Below are 20538 nucleotides of genomic sequence, written 5' to 3'. Positions count from 1 at the left end.
AGATAAGAAACAATCTGCATTTATTTGGGTTTTTTTCTTTGATTCTACGTTTTCGTGCGCACACGTGCTTTGTGAACTTTTTAGTTGACAAGATTAGTAATTATACTTAATTTCAGCTCTGTCCATGATATGGTAAATATAGGAATTAGAAAATATGAGAATAGGGAAGTGAAATTTAGGTAAGTGTCTCAGTAATCAGAATTTTTAAGTGGAAAAGTTGGAGAAGGACAGCTTGTCATGGTGGATAATTTAAGCAGGCAAAAACTACGGTAAAGATGGAGTAAAGAAGAAGCTAGTGGGTATTAAGGAAGTAGAACCTAATGGAAAATTAAAAGTTTGGGTTTTTTTCTGAGAGCTGATTTCTTTCTAAGAGCTTAGAAGCAAAGATTTGAATGAAATCAATGTTATTCTTGAAGAGGGAGTTTTTTTTTTGTTTGTTTGTTTGTTTTTTTACAGAGAAACAAGCCAAAGCAGTTAGTATATGAAAGTATGGAGGGACGCCTGGGTGGCTCAGTCATTAAGCGTCTGCCTTCGGCTCAGGTCATGATCCCAGGGTCCTGGGATCGAGTCCCACATCGGGCTCCTTGCTCAGTGGGAAGCCTGCTTCTCCCTCTGCCACTCCCCCTGCTTGTGTTCCCTCTCTCGCTGTGTCTCTCTCTGTCAAATAAATAAATAAAAAAAAAAGTATGGAACAATTTCATTAGGATAGTATAGAAAAGTTAACTTTAGAGGTAAAATCTGGATTTCAAGAAAGATATGGTCAAGATGAGAGAGTGTGGATCAAAGAGCAGATCAGAATAATAAACAATCAGAGCATGAATATAACTTAGAGGTGGGTGAAACCACCATAGAAGGGAAACGGAATGTCAGCCTGAAAGATGCGGCAAAGGCGCCATTCACAGTACATAAATAGGCAGTGATTAAAAAAGGCTACTGAAGACAAGGGTAGGACTAGCGAGTAAGGCTTACCAAGAGCCAGGAATAGGTAGATTGGCAATGATTGTAAGTGGACTAATATAGCAAAGTGGTAGATGAGATGATGGAAAGTTTTATTTCTGAAAACCTACTTTATAGTTTTTAATACAGAGTGATACCAACACCACAAATTCACTATTTCAGTTATGTGTGGGATAAAGGGGGTCAGTGGTAGCCTGTTTATAAGCTAGAAACACATTTGTGTGTGAAGTGATATAACACTGTTGATTACATTTCTGCAAATGGTTGAGTGAGTTGGTGCCATTGTTGAAATCGCAAAGTTTCAAATTGCCCACGGTATTGTAAACAACCTTCATTCTGGTGTGAGCAGTGTTATACTAGAGTGTAACTATTATATTCCAGAAATCCAGGACACACATTGGAAGCTACTCGATAAATGCTTCCCTTTAAACTTACTACCTTCCTTCTCTGACGTCCTGCCATTCCTAAGTTGGGGCTGCCTTAGCAATGACCCATTTGGTCACCACAGATTTAGTTTTATTCCCAGGACTTGTAACCCTGAATTGTTGTTTTGTTTTTAATGAGACTACTTATTTTTACAGTCTCAAAATTATGGCTTTAGTTATATCTTAAAATAAAACCTTTGGAAGAAAAAAATCATGTCTTCATTTTATTAAAATCTGTCCACAGGCTTCAGGTTACTTAGGGCAAGCCTGGCATGGAGTAACACAACACTGTTTTAGCAGCATACACGCCCAGAGGAAGAACTACTTCGGATGGAAGGTCATTAACAGAAATAAAACAAGCAAAAAAGAAAAATGGATAAATTTTGCTAGGGCATCCACAGTGTAAAATAACGTCAACCCATGTATCTGCTAATTTGTGTGTCCTTTTGAAAAATAACTGCTCAGTTATTCAAAGTATATTTCTAAAGTGTGTCATAAACATAGATTTCTGTTTGTAATATTTAGCAGCCAAATAGCAATGTACCATATTAATTAGATTAATTTGAAAGGGAGACAGAATGTAGGTTAAAAAAAAAAAAGTAGTTCTAGAGTTATGATGCTGATTGTAGTGATCTTAATTCATCATGCAGAGAATGCAATTGATGTTATCCCAAAATTTAGAATACTGATTTTAGCACTTACATTTTAACATTGGTCACTCAGGTTTGGATGGCATGGTCAGCAGCTCTAATCTCAGCTAATTTTATGTTTTCAAAATTCTCCTGCCTGGTTGTTTTCCAGATGAACTTGCAATGGACTGAGAATAGTCAAATGCACTTCATTAGGGAGCAGAGGTTCTCCATAACGCTGCTGGTAGCTGCATCTCGGCAGCTCTCTGCCTCCCCATCCCAGTGCCCCTACCTCGTTTCTTCTTAGTTCCAAAGAATACGTATCTCTTCTTCTGACAGGCTGATTCCTCACCCTAAGTCTGGATTTCATCACCTGTCATCACTTCTTTACCTCGATCAAATTAAAAACCTGCTCAAGTTTTTCTGTGTAAATAAAAATAACAACAGCCGCCTTCCCTTTGCTTTTAATCCCTCTCGTTGGCAACTTTTCTCCTCTCCTTAGAGTTCTGACGGGTATAATTGTCCTCTCCTGGTCTTCCTTTCCCATCCATTCCCCAGCCCACCACTGCATTCTGGTTTCATTCCAGTATTCTATGGAGAGGGTCCTCTCCATGGTCTCCTATGACCTTACAGGCCAAATCTAGTTCTTTCTCACTTGACCTTTTGTAGCATCTGCCACTGGTAGCAGCTTCCTCAAAACATTTAAAGAAATTTTAACTCAAAACAATGCCTATGGGGGTGCCTGGGTGGCTCAGGTCATGGTCCCAGGGTCCTGGGATCGAGCCCCGCATTGGGCTCCCTGCTCCGCGGGAAGCCTGCTTCTCCCTCTCCCACTCCCCCTGCTTGTGTTCCCTCTCTCACTCTCTCTCAAATAAATAAATAAATAAAATATAAAAAAAAAACCAACAAAAAAACAACGCCTATGGAACAAAGGGCGTATAATGAAAAGCAGTAATCACCTGTGCTCCCTTCCTCTTCCATCCCCACCTTTTATTCTCCATTCTCCCCCCTCCACCTCTCGTCTTGCCTTCGCACTGTTAAGGTTAAGGTTAAGGTTGATCACATTTTTGTTTACTCAATAGTCAAATTAAGTTTTCCATGCTCTATTTGTAGGTTGATTCTAATGGTTGGAAATTGACATTCAGCATTTGCATTGGTATAGGTGGGGAAATACTGTTCACTGAAGAGCTGTTTTCTTCTGTGTTTCCAATGTCATGATCCCATGCTACTCAAGAGGGATGTTCAAATGGATGACCTTTTTTTTTCTTTTTTAAAGATTTTATTTATTTGACAGAGAGAGACACAGCGAGAGAGGGAACACAAGCAGGGGGAGTGGGAGAGGGAGAAACAGGCTTCCCGCCGAGCAAGGAGTCCGATGCGGGGCTCGATCCCAGGATCCTGGAATCATGACCTGAGCCGAAGGCAGATGCTTAACGACTGAGCCACCCAGGCGCAGAAAAGATTTTATTTATTTATTTGACAGAGAGAGTGAGAGAGCACAAGCAGGGGGAGCAGTAGAAGGAGAGGGAGAAACAGGCTCCCCGCCAAGCAGGAAGCCCGATGCGGGGCTCCATGCGGCGCTCGATCCCAGGACTCTGGGATCATGACCTGAGCTGAAGGCAGTTGCTTAACTATCTGAGCCACCCAGTGCCCCAAGATGACCCTTTCTTGAATGCCACCAATTGCTCAAATCATACCCTTTTTAGTTTGTTTCATATGTGGATTGTAACTTAGAAATAACCTTTTGTTTTTCCTTGAGTTTCTGACACTTTAAAAAACAGGGAAGAATCTTATGCTTTTATAAAAAACAACTACTAGTTTCTTAATCTTTCTTTTTATTGCTTAAAATCCATTTATCTTCATTAAACCCACTGATTTCCTGTTCTAATTTGGGCTAGTTGTTTTGTAACTGGATCATGACTTCATTGTGTAGCTTATTGTATATCCTAGAGTTTTTAATTGCTTTTCTTTTTCCTTCCTTTTCTCTCATAATGTATCTTTATCATAACCCCATTCCCCCCTCCAAACTCTCACACTTTCCATTGTGTGGAATCCCTGCTTTATCCTAGATCCCCCCCAACTTCCTGTTCCATTTGCAACTGATTGCCACCTGGGTTTGCTACACAGCTGTCAAATTTGGATTTCTCTTCATTGCCCTCTGGCTTGGGCTACAGTTTTCTAAATATGCATGCTTTTTATTTTTCAATCTTGTTTTGTTGGAATACATCTTCACATTACTTGAAGGAAGAAAATTTTATTTTATTTTATTTTATTTTTTAAAAGATTTTATTTATTTATTTGACCGGGAGAGACACAGCAAGAGAGGGAACACAAGCAGGAGGAGTGGGAGAGGGAGAAGCAGGCTTCCCGCTGAGCAGGGAGCCCGATGTGGGGCTCGATCCCAGGACCCTGGGATCATGACCTGAGCCCAAGGCAGACGCTTGACGAGCCACCCAGGCGCCCCAAAGGAAGAAGAATTTTAAATATGAATGTATGTTACAACACATCTCTGTCTTTAAGCGAGAGTAATAAATAAATTTTTCTGAGCCCTCGTATGTCTAAAAATATGTGTATTATGTCTTCATATGTGACCATTCAATTTCTGCTTGAAAATTACTTTTCCTAAGAATATTAAAGGCTGTACTTAATTGTGTGTGCATGTGTGTGTTTGCTTTTTTTTTTTAATCTAGTATTGCTGAAGAGAAATCTTACTCTGATGCTTATTCTTTTGTGGGTGACCTACTTTAATTTTGGGCTTTTTTCCTCCTGGAAGCTCTTAGGCTCTCCCTTTGATCCTTGGTATCTGAAATTTTACAATGATAGCTGTGTTTAGTTGTGCATCTTTTTTTCATTTGTCTTGGTCAACACTGGCAATTCCTTTCAGTTTGAATATTCCTGTTTCTCTTGAGCTTTGGGGAGTTTTCTTTGATACTGTTTCCTTGATAATATTCTTTGTATTTTCTCTTTTTTCCTGGTAATTCTGTTAGCGCTAGCCTGGACTAGCTGGCTTGATTCTTTATATTGCTTAGCTCTTCTCTCTTTTATCACTCCCTTATTCCTGAGAGGTATTCTTTTTTTTTTTTAAATTTTGTTATGTTATATTAATCACCATACATTGCATCATTAGTTTTTGATGTAGTGTTCCATGATTCATTGTTTGCGTGTAACATCCAGTGCTCCTTGCAGTACGTGCCCTCTTTAATACCCATCACCAGGCTAACCCATCCCCCACCCCCTCCCCTCTAGAACCCTCAGTTTTGTTTCTCAGAGTCCATAGTCTCTCATGGTTCATCTCCCCCTCCGATTTCCCCCCCTTCATTTTTCCCTTCCTACTATCTTTTTTTTTTTTTTTTTAATTCATGAGAGTCTAGAGAGAGGCAGAGGCAGAGGAAGAGGGAGAAGCAGGCTCCCCACCTAGCAGGGAGCCCGATGCGGGACTCCATCCCAGGACCCCGGGATCATGACCTGAGCCGAAGGCAGACGCCCAACCATCTGAGCCACCCAGGCGCCCCCTATCTTCTTCTTCTTTTTTTCTTTTTTTAACATATAATGTATTATTTGTTCCTGAGAGGTATTCTTGAATTCTAACCCTATACTGATTTTTTTTTTAATTTTGACATTTACATCCTTAATTTTTAAGGGTTTTTTGGTTTCTTTTATTCCCTTTGCTAGCATCTGTTTCACAGGCTGTGAAATCATGGACTTTGGGGTCAGACTGGTCTTCAGATTGTAGTCTTACTGCTTACTAGATTTGGGTCATTGGAAGAAATATTTCCTAACTTCTTTGTGTCTCATGAAGAGGAATTTGATGATGATACTAATGATACCTACTCACTAGTATGTATAAGACATTTAGAACAGTTCCTGGTATCTGAGATGGTCTCTAATACTGTTGGGTTTTCCTAGGGTGCAGTGGAACATGGTGGCATGGGCTCTGGAATGAGATTGTCCCCAGCTCTGCCATTTACTTGTGGCTTTGGGCAAGTTTTATTTTATTTCATTAACTTTTCAGTTTGAATAACATTTAACTTACAAACCAGTTCCAAAAGCAGTACAAAAAATTCCTGCATGTACCTCATCCAGATTCCTGAAATGTTAATATTTATGTAGCTGCCCTAGGGTTATCAAAATCAGGAAATTAAGCCTGATAACAATAATATTATCTAATCTACAGACTACATTTCATCAATTATCTAATGGTGTCCTTTTTTCTGGTTCCAGGGTCTGATCCATGATGAAATTTTGCATGTGGTTGTTTTGTCTCCTTTAATTTGGACAGGTTTAGTTTTTCCCTCTTACTTTTCTTTTTTTATTTAATTTTTTATTGTTAATCACCATACGTTACATCATTAGTTTTTGATGTAGTGTTCCATGATTCATTGTTTGTGTATAACACCCAGTGCTCCATGCAGAACATGCCCTCTTTAATACCCATCACCAGGCTAACCCATCCCCCACCCCCTCCCCTCTAGAACCCTCAGTTTGTTTTTTTTACAGTCTTGCAATTTTTGAAGAGTTGTTTTGTAGAATATCCCAATTTGGGTTTGATTGATATTTTCTCATGATTGAATTCAGGTTATGTGTGTGTGTTTTGTTTTTTGTTTTTTGGCAAGAATACCACAGAAGTGATGTTGTGTCTTTCCCAGTGCATCATATTAGGAAGAATGTGAATATTTTGCATCACTGGTACTATTACTTTGGTCACTGGTTAAGATGGTGTCTGCCAGGATTCCTCTTTGTAAAGTTACTGTTTTTCTTCTTGTGTTTAGTAAGTGTCATGTGGGGAGATACTTTGAGACTATGTAAATATTTTATGTCTTATGGTGTTTCATTCAGTAATTTTAGCATTCATTGATCATTCTTCCCTACAGTGATTATTACTATGGTATCTGCCAAATGGTAATTTTGGATTCTTGTTTTATTCTGGGATATAATCTATTACTATCATTATTTATCCTGATGTTTATTTTTTTCCGGATTTGACCAGTGTGAGCCCCTTCAGGTTGGTGCTTGTGTCCTTTTGGCCTGTCCCTGTAATTTTTGTCATACTTCCTTAATTCCCGAATACAAAAGATTCCAGGATTTTCTTGTATTTTCCTCAGGCCAGCCATTTCTTCAAGGACCCAGGTTTCTTTTATTGGAGAATGGTATTTAGAAACCAAAATCTGAGTACAGGGTGTGCTTTTTGCTACTGGGATGTTATTGTTTCTAGATCTTCTCAGTGATAGAACTAGTAATATTTATGTATACACACATTTATATTTATCTACATGCATGTATGTTGAAAACTGAGTTCAGACTGGTACTTCCAATTTTAATTCAACATGACAGTGTTCATCCTAACCTTCCATCTTTTCTTTCTTTGATAGGGAAAAACCTAGGCTTTCATTAACTGCAACACACACACACACACACACACACACACACACACACACACTTTCTCTTTCTCTCTCAGTATATATAGTTTAGAGTTTGATAAGTTATATCCCCATGAAAAGCAAACCTACTAACCAGGGGATAGCATTTGTGTATTGTTCTTTTTGTCTTTAGCATGATATATAGTCAAAATACTGTTTTACAAAGTTACTTAGTTTACAGAGTTGCTGCCTGCTAAGGTTCTTGCTTTGTCAAGTTACAATTTTTCTTTTTGTGTTTAGTAAGTATCATGGGGGAGATACTTCAAGACCAATAGTTTTTTTCCTCTCCTCCCCATTCAGTATGGTTATAGTATTCATTTTTCTATACAGTTAAGTTTGTTTGTTTCTATTTGTATTTCATTTTGGGTCCTTCCCAATCCTTGTTGACTTTGATTCTTTTTCTAAGTTTGCGAAATGTTAAAATAGTTATAAAAGTTAGAACTATACAAAAATGTATGTGTAGGAAAGTGTCACACCCTACCATTGCTTATAGTTCATTCTCATTTCCCTATTATTCATCCATTTTTATTTTTTATTTTTATTTTTTTTGAGAGAGAGAGTGAGTGTGTGAGAGTGGAGAGGAGCAGAGGGAGAAGGAGAGAGACTCTTAAGCAGGCTCCATACTCAGTGCAGAGCCTGATGAGGGGTTTGATCTCATGACCCCAAGATCATGACCTGAGCTGAAATCAAGTGTCAGACACTTAACCAACTGAGCCACCCAGGCATCCTTTTATACATTTTTAAGTGATTTTACTAACCTGTTGAGTTATTTAATGTGTTACTATCTGGGTTTGTCAGTTTTTAATGGTATCCCAGCTAAATTGCCTATTGCAGATTCAATGAACTTATTCTACCTTCTTCTTCCTTTTTCTGTCTCTTTTTTTGTTGCATTATTTCCAGTGTGACATAACATGTAATATTTGAACATTAATCTTTCACCCTCATCTCCACCTTTATTTTAGTCTTTGATCTACAATTATATCTACAAAAATACTCACCATCAGCCTTTTTGCTGAAGTTTTCCCAGTCATTTTTTGGTTGGATGAAGCTCCAAAAGATTCCTCAAGCAGGACTTCTGAGTACTGAATTCCTAGGGTTGTTTATTTTTAAAATGCTTTTCTATAGTCTTGACCCTTGATACAGGGATAGTTGGCAGTACATAAAATCCTTAGTTCACACTTTCGTTGAAGTTTAAAAAAAATACTTCTCAACTACTGCCTTGTTTTACATGTTATGGATGCCATTCTAATTCTTATACATTTGTAAGTTATTTGATCTTTTTGCCTGGAGAGCTTGAAGTGTCATACCTTTTAAAAGATATACTTCAGATCTGGTTGTTCTATATTAATTTTCCCAGATACCTGGTATGCTTTTTCAATATGTAGATTCAGGTCTTCACTTACTTTTGGACAATTTTCTTGGGTTATAGTTTCAAATATTAGTTCTGTTTGCTTGTTTTTTTTTTTTCTTCAGGGACTCTGGTTTGACATAAAGTATTTCTTCTTTACCTGTTTCCCATTTTCATTGCTTCCTCTATGACCCTTTAAAATGTTTTATTTTCGTGATTGCTTTTCTGTCTTTCTTCAGTACTTCTTACTACATTTTCATGTGCATCTATTCTCCTTTGGCATGTATTTACTTCTCATTTTTGGTATAATTCTCTTTTTTCTTTCCTGAGTTTAATTACCCTTTTTTTTTTTTAAAATTTCTTACAACTTTGGCCATTTTTCTTTGTACATTTTGGATTCCTGATTGAAGGTGATTTTTCATATTCCCAAATTCTTGTTTGAATATATTTAATTCAATTTGGAATGTTATCTTAATGGTTTTCTTCTGTTTCATGTGTTTTTTGGGGGTAGGTTTCACTTGCTGAGATATGTTGATTTTTTTTGGTAATAATTTTGTATAGCATTGATTAGTTTTCATCTGTTCATTATGTGGATTTTGGGTGGTTTATGAGAATTTTAATTCAATGGCAATCTCTTTTATAACTGTAGTAAAGTTCACTTGTTCAGTAATTTTTTGTTTTGTTTTTTGGTTTTGTGGTGGTCAGGGGAGGGTTTGTATGTCCTCCAGGTTTTGTTTTTGTTTTTTTGCTCTTTTCTGTTTTGTGGGATGCTAGCTTTTCCTGTTTTGCTTTTTACCCCCCTTCACCTCCCAGTTGCCAAAAGGGGCCTCTTCCTTCTTTTTTGTCTCTTTCTCCTCCAGAAGCCACTTGGCCACTTTAGGTCATATGTACATTTAAGCCCCTGTCCAGCAGTCAGTGCTCTGCTCTACCAGATTATGGTTTAGTGTTTACAGATCGGGTGGGTTTATTTTTCCTGGTGGTGGCTTGAAAGCAATTCTAGGCCTGCTGCTTGCTTCCTTCTCTCTTTCCTGCAGTTTTGGTCAGACTGCTCTCGCATACTGTGAATGCTTGTAGCAGGAGCATAAGCGATTGCTCACTGGGATTTGATGTTTTTCCCTTTTTTACTTACAATTATCTTGAAGTCTGGGCATTCTGTGGCTTCTGGTTCTGTGGAAGGCATGGCTTCTCTGTATTTTATTTGTTTTTCTTACTATCCTGCATTGTTTGTAGAGGGCAGATGGGGACACACAAACCCAGGCACCTGCTGCCGAGCTCGCTGGAAACTCTTGGGCAAGTTTTTAACTTTCGAGTTTAGTTTACTCATATGTAAAGTGGGGATAATAATTATACCTACACGATAGAGACTTCGTGAAGATTGCATGAGATCGTATTTACAAAGTATTTATAACACTGCATGTCATATAAATGCTCAAAAATTGTTAGTTGCCATTATTATCATTATGTTATAGAAGTAATATCGGCTTGAAAACTGTGAATACTGCTTTGGAAATAAAATACTTGATACTATCTAAAGCTGACCCTTCCTCCAGTACTGTGTATCTGATCTTCTGCCTTTTCAGGGACATGCTTTAGTGCCTGCACCACCTGTTCTTTGGTTCTTACTGACTTCCTTCTGTTGTCATGCAAACGAGCCTAAGTAAAACCCATCTTTAAGACCAATCTTGCATTTACCCATTTCCCCCTTCTAACTCTCAACCCTATCTCTCTGCTCCCTGTCACAGAACTCTTCTAATAAATAAATAAATAAAATAAATAAATAATAGATAGATAGATAGATAGTTGCCTATACTGGTTCTTTCTACTTTCACATGTCCCATTGTCTCCCCAAGCCACTCCGTGTGACTTTTTAATCCCTAATACTCTACTGAAGTGGTTCTAAGTTATTCTTGACCTCTCATTTTAAATCTAAGCATTACTTCTCTGTCCCGATGTTACTAACCCCTCAGTAGCATTTGACCTGGTGAACAACTCTTTTTTTTTTTTTTTGGTTAGTGTTGTTTTAAATTATTAAGAAATACTTCAGACATAAAAAAGTGCAAAAATAATATAACGAACATATATATTGCCATCTAGCTGAAAGAGTGAAAACTGTTCTTTCAACTGATGCCCCCAAGCATCCCTTCCCAATTGTATCCTTTCCTGTACTCCTAGATGTAGCTACTATACTGAATTGATATTTATTGTTGCGCTACTTCTTTTGTACTTTTGCTACATATGTGTTTTCTTATGTAATATGTGGTGGTTTTCAGGTTTTTAAGTCCCATATTAAAAAAATTATTTAGCCATATCTTCTTTTGCAATTTGTTCTTTTCATTCAGCATTTTGTTAGGAGAATCATTAATGTTGCCATGCATGGCCCTGGAATGTTTATTTTCACTACTGTATAGTGTTCCATTGTATGAGAATAGACTATAATTTATGAGTTATCCTATAGAGGGACACTTCAGTTATTTTTTATTTTTCTAAAGATTTATTTATTTTAGAGACAGAGAGAGTTTGAGGGGGAGGGGCAGAGGGAGAGGGAGAAAGAGAGAGAGAGTAGACTCCCTACTGAGCGTGGAGCCTGATCCCATGACCCTGAGATCATGACCTGAGTGGAAATCAAGAGTTGGACTCTTAACAGACTGAGCTGCCCAGGTGCCCTGACACTTCAATTATTTTTACTTTTCAGTGTAACTACTAGTCCTCCTAGGAGCATTCTTATAGATACCTTCTTGTATGTGAGTTTCTGTTTGGTGATAGCTAGAAGTATAGTTCCTGGGTCATAATGTATCTAACTAGATTCTTCTTTTGAAACACCTTATTCTAGGCTTCCATCATACCCCCCACTTGTCTGGTTTTCATTTATTTGGTAGGCCAGACGTTCTCAATCTCATTTTCTGGATCCTCATTCTCTGTATTATATTGTCCTGGGGCTTTGTCCTTAGCTGTCTTCTCTCTGCCCAGCTCTAGCTTGATCTACCCTCATTTATCCCCTATGCTCATGCCAGGTTGATTTTTATCAAATGCAATCCAATCATATAACTACTTTGCTTAAAGTCCTTCAGAGGCTCCCTTCTGTTTCACCATTAAGCTCCCTAAGTATCTCAACTCCTGCTTTTCTCCAAAGGATCCAGAAGATCATCTCTCCTTGTGGCTTCTCAACATAGCAGGCTGGGCTTTTGATCATAGTATTTTCTCTGTTCACAATTTTCTTTCCCCTTACTCCTTACCTGCCTGGTAAACTTTTGCTCATTTTAAAAGATGACTTGATTTTCTCCTTTTCAGGGAAGGCTTCTCTGACACATTTAGGCAGAAGTAAGAAATTCCTTCTCTCTGTTTTCCTGGCGGTTTATTCATTATCTCCATTATAATACTTGGTTCATTTACTCAACAAATCTTACTGATGGCCTACTGTATGCTAGAAACTGTTCTAGATATCGGGGATAGAAGAGTAAACAAGACAGGTCCTTATTTTCAAGGAGTCTACATTCCAGAGAGTACAAAAGAGAAACAAACGAGTAAAGAAACAGTATCATTTTAGATTGTTCTAAGTTGCAGTAGGATAAACCAGACTGTGTAATAGAGAGCGTGTTAGGCAGAGTAGGGGAGAATGGCGGGATACTTCAGATTCAGAGAGATGCCATTTGAGTTAAGATCTGAAAGGTAAGAAGGAGCCAGCCAGGCAGAGATCCGAGAGAAGAAGCTTCTAGGCAAAAGGAACAGCAAGTACAAAGGACCTGGAGCTAGAATGAGTTTTATGTCTCACGGTGTATATTCTGATCTCTAAAGTCTGAGATCAGAGTAATAGCATGGTTGGGTTCCAGTAAGGTCTTCTTCCAAACTGTAGACAGCCAGCTTCTCCTTGGATCCTCACATGGCAGAATGAGGGAGAGGGAGCTCTTGGGCTTCTTTTTAGAAGGGCACTGATTACCCTCATGGCCTAATCCCCTCCCAAAGGCCCCATGTCCAGATACCATCACATTGGGATTAGATGTCCACATATGAATTTTGGTGGGACACAGTCATTCAGTCCATAACAGAGGTGGGGGTAGATAATTTGGGAGCTACTAATTTGTCAATTATATTTTAATGCTATGAGACAGGGGAAAATAATGTAGATGGAGAAGAGAGCGAAAGGTGGAGCTTTGGATGTTGCAGTATGAGAGAATGAGAAGTGGTGGGGTAAGAGAGCATCCTAGGAGACAATAGAAGGGAGTATCCGTGGTGTTGTGCTGCTTAGAGTTAGAACACAGTGAAGCCACAGATGTGACCCCTGGATCTGACTCCCTGGAGGTCACCGCGACCATGGCAAGAGCCCCTGTAGGGCATTCCAGTGATCAGAAGGTAGAAGTCATCTCCTTACTTTAATTAACTGCTTACATATCTGTCTTCTCCTCTTGAGCATGTGCTAGTCCTTTTTATTTCTAGGGCTTAGCATATACTAGATGGTGGAAGAAAGTTTGCATACAGGTTTGAAGTTTACAGTACAGTCAGAAGAGTAACATATCGTTTCACCCTCATTTAGAATGCTTTTGGACCACTGCCCCTTCCTGCAAGTTTCTGTCCGTTCAAGGAATATAATAATGTGAATAACTACTTAAACAAAACGTGCTGAGAGAGGCAAGTGCATTTTAATAGAGGTTCACAGTGCCTCCTGAAGCCATCCTGAAGTAGCACCAAAGGGTCTTGCTTTGGATTCAGAGGGCCTGCCTGAGTCTCTGGCTCCATTACCTAGCCCAGCTGAAGGAAGGTGCTAGGGCAAGTCCTCCACACTCTGTGGATTGCAGCTCCTCAGCTGTCATATGTGGATAATATTAACAACTTCCTCTTACAGGAATTTTTTTGTGAGCAGCAAATGAGCTAATGCACACGAGCCCATTGCAAGTAAAAAGATACTCTGTAAGTGCTATTTTTGTAAAAATAATTGGATTTTCCATTTCATTACTGACTTATAAAATAGATTAGATCACAGTGTAATAAAATTCGTATTTAAGCAGTGGCATATGAATGGCAACAAGTTGGGGGAGGAAGTAGATCACTGGAAAGTGTGATACTTTTCCAGAAATATATAGGAAATTAACTTCTTTTGGCTTTGTTCTCTTATCTTTCCCAGATAAATCATTCTGTTAGAACCAAAGCGTAGACTCTTTTACTTTAAGATCTAGTGGGCTCTTTGCCCCAGTGTTGCGTATATCTGCAAGAACAAAATGTAGTTAATATTGCTTGGGCTTTTTTCCCATTTTTTCTATTTTTTTTTTAATGAATACATGGACTTGAATTGACACTTTTTTAAAAAAGATTTTATTTATTTGTCAGAGAGAGAGAGAGAGAGAGAGAGATACAAGCATGGGGGAAGGGCAGTCAGAGGGAGAGGGAGAAGCAGGCTCCCCGCTGAGCAGAGAGCCCAAGGCGGGGCTGGGTCCCAGGACCCTGGGATCATGACCTGAGCTGAAGGCAGACGCTTAAAGACTGAGCCACCCAGGGGCGCAGCACATTTTTTTCATGTTGATTACTCATTTCATTTTACTTCTAGGGTAAAAATCATGGTAAGAAACTCCGAAATTACTATGCAGCTAACAGCTGTCCTCCTCCTGCCAGAATGAGCAGTGTGGTAGAACCTGCGCCTACTCCAGCTGTTCCCGTCCCCCCGCAGGTGAGACCCATGTATCAGGGTGGGAGTGGTCCTCTGCACACATGCTCATGGATGAAGTTTGTCATCCAACGGGCCCAGCAAGGTACAGTTGGGCAGATACTCCTGCAGGGTTCTACTTGGCACTTTTAACTCCTCAACCCGTAGTGCCAGGTTTAAAGCATGCCAACATCCGTGACCTTGAGATTTCTCATCGGCTTTGGTTGTGATGCATGAAAAGAAGGAAGAAATACTGTTACGTGTGCCTTTTTCTTGGCATGTCTCAGAATTCTGGGTTAAAAGACCCTGAATGTCTAGGCTATGCCCTGAATGAAAAGAGTGGTTTTTCAACATTTATTTCTTTGTTGTAGTTAATCCCATTTACTTTATATTTGCCTTCCAGCAAGGTCAGTTTTTTGAGATTGCCCCTTTCTTACCTCTATGGAGAGAGACTGTATAAACTTTTTCTGGACTTTAGTATAATGACACACACTTGAGATCCAAGTTCCTTTCACTGGTAGATAAAGTACGTTTTTAGGCAAGATAATGCTGTACTTTAATAGCCTCTGAAATATGAATTGTATTCCTTAATCTGTCTTTGTCCACAGAACAATATGTGGTCATAAATAATAATAACTCTAATTGAGTACTTACCCTGCTGAGCACTCTGCTAAGCACTTTTCATACATGGCTTCATTCAGGGCTGGGACTAAGGTGAGGTGAAGGATGCACTTGACTGAGGCACAAAATTTAAGAGGGAGCCAAAACACTCAGTAGTGAAGATAAATATTTTAATGTAATATTTTAAAAATCAAATTAATATGAAAAAATCAGTGGTAAACAAAATGTCAAAAACTAGAGCTGGGGTGTTACCGATTTTCCTTTTGCCTCAGACTGCAGTATGGCTTGGGATGGCACTGTGACTGATCCTGTCTTTATTTAAAATCTTGATATTTTGTTTACAATGACTTCTTGTATTAGGTTTGATTTGTATAAATGGTCCATTAACATATTATTTATCTTGATTGCTGAGATTTTTGATGCACTCTTAAATTTCATGCCCATGGTAAATGCTTGCCTTGCTTCCTTCTAGTCCTGGGCACTAAACTTCATTTCATGCTTCCAAGAGCTTAGAGGTATTGGCCTTATTACTTGGAATGTAATTCATGGGCCAGCAGCATTTGTCTCACTGGGAAGTTTATTAGAAGCTCAGAGAAGCTAAGAAACTTGTCCATGGTGTTATGCATTTTGTGAAATAGTGGAAGAAGAATTTCTTTGACCTTGAACCTCTCCTCCTAACCACCAGGGTGTAAGTTTACTTTTCCAAACATCAGTTTTCCAGTCTTTAAAATGTGGATGGCAATACCAGCTGTTCCTCCATCCTCACGAATTTGTGGGGTAAATGAGAGAGGATAAAAACAGAATCAGAGAACAGGAAAATACCCAGACAGATCTTCAGGCTGAGTCGTTTTCAGGGCCCTGATTCCTGCTCTGGACAGGACAGCCGCTTCCAGCTTGGGACTGTTTTCCCCAACCCCCTCCCTGAGCAAATAGCCTTTCCTAGCATAGCCCTTTGTGGTTTTTGGAGACTGCTTTTCTGTCCCCCAGGAAGTCTTCCCATCCTGGTGAAACAATGCTGTTTCCTTCAGTTGGTCCTGCTAGGATATGCTTTCAGACTCTTTATTATGTATTTTATTCTCCTCTAGCCAAAGTCTAGTTTGTCTTTTTTTGTTAACCCATCAGTATTTATTGAGTATATACTATCTTCCAGGCACTGTGTTAGGTTTCTCTGAACTTGTTTCTCAGCCTGAATACAGTTGCCTGAATCTGCTGGTTATTTTTCCCCAGTTATATTATATCCATAGCTGTTTTGTAGACTTTTTGGGGGACAGAGGCTCAATTGTAAATATATGTCTACATATCCCTTCTGCATTAGGTAGCAAGCCCTATAAACAGCAGGCGTTCATTAAATTCTCGTTGATGGATTTTAGAAGGACTTTGCCTTTCTGGTAATGTGATTTTAGGCTTTCCCTATACTGCCCTGAATCTTCTATGCTTCTTCTTAAAATATTTCTCCATGGAGATAGCAACAAGCTGTTAACCGGTTTGGTACAAAGGTGATTGTAATACAAAACGATGATTGTCTCCCAGCCCTTTTTTCTTTTTCTCTTTGTTGTTGTTGTCTTTCCGGAATGAATTACATCCTCTCCTTATAAAGCTGAGTGCTTGTGGTCATACTGTCACCTTTGGTTATCTTTCAACTCTTAGAAGGAATTTTGAGGGGAAGGAGGGCATAAGCTCCACATTTTTTTAACTTTGTCTCTTGTGTCTTTGATGTCAGATGGGCTCCTTTAAGCCGGGAGGCAGAGTGATCCTGGCCACAGAGAACGATTACTGTAAGCTCTGTGATGCCTCCTTTAGTTCTCCGGCTGTGGCTCAGGCTCACTATCAAGGGAAGAATCACGCCAAGAGGCTGCGGCTGGCGGAAGCTCAGAGTAACTCATTCTCGTAGGTATTGCCATTTTCTCTCAGGCCAAAGTGCTGTGTAAGACTGATTGTCTTTAGAGAAAAAGAGTCGAAAGGGATCCTTGTTTAGAAGTCTCACACTTTTAAAATCTCTTTTCTCCAGGGAATCCTCAGAGGCTGGTCAGCGGCGGACCCGGAAAGAAGGGAATGAGTATAAGATGATGCCTAATAGGAGGAATATGTATACAGTACAGAATAATTCAGGTATCCTGTGGATTTCCATGTACCTTGGCTACATTCTGCAAGTGGTCTTCTTTATTTTTATTTCCTTTAATGGTAATAGATAGCCCTGAGAATTTGGGGTTAGCTAGTTGTTTTGTTCCATTTGTCTAGTGGCTTTTTAAGCAGGTTTTTATTTCAGGTCTTATTTATTATTTATTTATTTATTTTTGGTTTAGTATATTATTTGTTTTGATTTTAAATAATAGTTTATGTTTTAAGGTCTTTGATCATAGTCCCTTTATACTGCTTCTGATGTTTGCCAGCCGAGAAATGTAAAATTCAGTATAAAGATGGGCTATTTGGTTTAAAGTTGCACCATGTTAAATCTCCATTTGTTGGGGAAGATAAAAAAAAAAAGACTGAGCAGTGGCTTTAAACTGGGGTAGTGAATCAGAATTACTGGGGGAGTTTTTACAAAATACACATGCTTGAACCATGACTTAGAGATTTTTAGTCAGTAAATTCGGAGTGGGACCCAGGCATATGTGTGTTTTGAAAATGCTTGCTCAGTGATTCTGACATACACCTTCAGTTCAGAACTGCTGTGGTATAGGAATGTTTTCTGCATTTTCTGATTATCTCCAGTAGGGAGAGTTGAACCGAATAGCCCTTCATCCTCCCCCTGCCACAGCCTCCAATGCACACATATACCAGCAGGGGTAACTCATGTGAACAGTAAGTCAAATGAAAAACAAAAAAGTTAATTGGAAAGGCAAGAGAAACATGGAAAAAGGGACTTATAGAAAGCATAATGTAATATGATTGATAAAAGTTGAAACATATATCAGTGATTATAGTGAGTATAAATTTATTGAGGTCCCAGTTAAAAGACAAAGATTATAAGATTGGATTAAAAATTCAGCTGAGGGATGCCTGGGTGGCTCAGTTGGTTAAGCATCTACCTTTGGCTCAGGTCATGATCCAGGGTTCTGGGATCGAGTCCCACATCAGGCTCCTTGCTCAGCGGGGAGCCTGCTTCTCCTTCTCCCTCTGCTGCTCCCCCTGCTTGTGCTCTCTCTCTCTCTGACAAATTAATAAATAAAATCTTTAAAAAAAAGGTTCCACTGAGATGTAATGAACACTGGTTGTTACATAAGACTGATGAATCACTGAACTCTACCTCTAAAACTAATAATACTCTATATGTTAATTAACTGAATTTAAATTAAAAAAATTTAAAAAACAAAACAAAAAAATAAAATAAAAAAATCAGCTAAAATGAAGGAAGCTGAGATAGCTGTGTTAATATTAGATAAAATAAACTTTAGGACAGAGGGCAGTTTAGACTGCATTTTCTGGCTGGAGTACAATTAAATGAGAGGTCAATAACAAAAAATATATTTAAAAAAAAACCTACAAAATTTCCATTTGTTTGGAAATTTTACAACACTTCTAAATAACTCCTGGATCAGAGAAGAAATCATACTGGAAATTAAAAATTCTTTTTTAAAAAGATTTTATTTATTAGAGAGAGAGCACTTGTGCATGAGCAGGGAGAAGGGTCAGAGGAAGAGGGAGAAGCAGATTCCTAGCTAAGCAGGGAGCCTGAGGCTATGAAGGACTTGATCCTAGGACCTTGGGATCATGACCTGAGCTGAAGGCAGATGGTTAACCGACTGAGCCACCCAGGCACCCGGAAATTTAAAAATTCTTAAAGTCAAACAGTAATAAAAATATATTAAGCTTTGTAGGATACAATGAAAATATTTTGAGAAAAGTCTTAAATATTTATTATAGTAGAAAAGAAAGCAGAGAATTAATAAGCAATGGTCCAACTTAAGAATTCAGTTATATAACTGGGTATTTACCCAAAGAAAACAAAAACACTGTTTTGAAAAGATATATGCACTCCTGTGTTCATTGCAGTGTTATTTACATTAGCCAAGATATGGAAGCAACCCAAGTATCCCTTGATAGATGAATGGATAAAGATGTGGTGTGTACACACACACACACACACACACACACACACACACACACACACACACACACACACACACACACACAGTCATAATAATGGATGAGATCTTGCTATTTGCAACAACGTGGATGGACCTAGAGGGTATTATGCTAAGTAAATACAGAGAACAAATGGTTTCCAGGGGAGGGGAGGGTAGCTTTGGCAAAACAGTGAAGGGGAGTGGGAGATACAGGCTTCCAGTTATTGAGTGAATAAGTCAGGGGATAAAGATACAGCATAGGGAATATAGTCAGTGGTACTGTGATAGTGTTGTATGGTGACAGATGGGCTACACTGTGTGAACATAGCATAATGTATAGAGTTGTCACGAATCACTGTGTTGTTCACCTGAAACTAATGTAACAGTGTGTCAGCTATAAAAACAAACAAAACTCCCCAAAAAACAAAAAAAATTTCAATAAAAACAAAACCCCCCAAACCTAAAATACATTAGTTATAATTTGGTTTACCTACAGATATGTCACATTGAGTATTTTCAATGCTGAAGGAGAATTTATTCAGTTAATTATAGATTAGCTTTTTTTTTTTAATGCAACAGGCCAGTAAATTCAGTTTAACATAGTTAAAAAGAAGTCAGTTATGTAAAAAGAAAAAAAATTACCGATAATTCCACCATTTTTGTATATGTCATTCCCATCTCTCTGTGTATTACTTCTTTGTTTTTTTTTTTTAAAGATTTTATTTATTTATTTGAGAGAGAGAATGAGATAGAGAGAGAGAGCATGAGACGGGGAGGGTCAGAGGGAGAAGCAGACTCCCCGCTGAGCAGAGAGCCCGATGTGGGACTTGATCCCGGGACTCCAGGATCATGACCTGAGCCGAAGGCAGTCGCTTAACCAACTGAGCCACCCAGGCGCCCTGTATATTACTTCTTTGAAGTAGAAATGTGATTATATTTTGTGATATTCTTGTTTCACTTAATAGCATAATCACATTTTCATGTAATCAAAGAAAATCAAAGAGTTTTCATTACTTACATTGACTGCATGGTTTTCCGTTGCATTCATTACCATAATTTTTCAAATCATGTATTTGATCTCTCCCTTTCCCACATCCTCCCATAAAAACTTGTATGCACACTGATGAAATAATGTCCTTGTTGATAAATCTCCGTGCAAAAATTCTTGGTGTTTTCTTAGGATAATTCTTAGAAGTAGAATTTTTTGATTAAAGAGTTAGCATAATTATAAAACTTTTCATATAATGTTTGGAAGTTAAACAATTTTTAAAATTTTATTTACTTTTTAGAGACATTGTCATTTGGAGCTGGGGTTTGGCTCTACAGTAACCTTTCTGACAGTAGTTGGAGGAATCATTTTCACTTCTTAGCTGGAACCTGTATAAAATTGTAATTTAAAAAAAATCTATTAATTTTGCATTCATTTATAGGATTTTTTTTTT

At 38.4% G+C, this 20538-nt stretch overlaps 1 protein-coding gene across 6 annotated transcripts in view; it reads left to right on the top strand.

Moving 5' to 3' along the window:
* Positions 1 to 20538, top strand: part of ZMAT3 (zinc finger matrin-type 3) — a 34876-nt gene that overhangs the window by 6574 nt on the left and 7764 nt on the right. For 5 of the 6 annotated variants that reach the window (XM_027585157.2, XM_027585158.2, XM_027585154.2 and 2 more), the window contains 3 exons: positions 14313 to 14432; positions 16750 to 16916; positions 17038 to 17138. In XM_027585157.2, the coding sequence (XP_027440958.1) occupies positions 14313 to 14432; positions 16750 to 16916; positions 17038 to 17138 (388 nt within the window). The remainder of the gene's footprint in view (positions 1 to 14312; positions 14433 to 16749; positions 16917 to 17037; positions 17139 to 20538) is intronic. The other variant, XM_027585159.2, reaches the window with a different exon arrangement.

Source organism: Zalophus californianus, chromosome 1, assembly GCF_009762305.2.
Source record: "Zalophus californianus isolate mZalCal1 chromosome 1, mZalCal1.pri.v2, whole genome shotgun sequence".
In the NCBI taxonomy this organism is placed as follows: domain Eukaryota; kingdom Metazoa; phylum Chordata; class Mammalia; order Carnivora; family Otariidae; genus Zalophus; species Zalophus californianus.
This window is presented reverse-complemented; position numbering and strand designations above follow the sequence as displayed.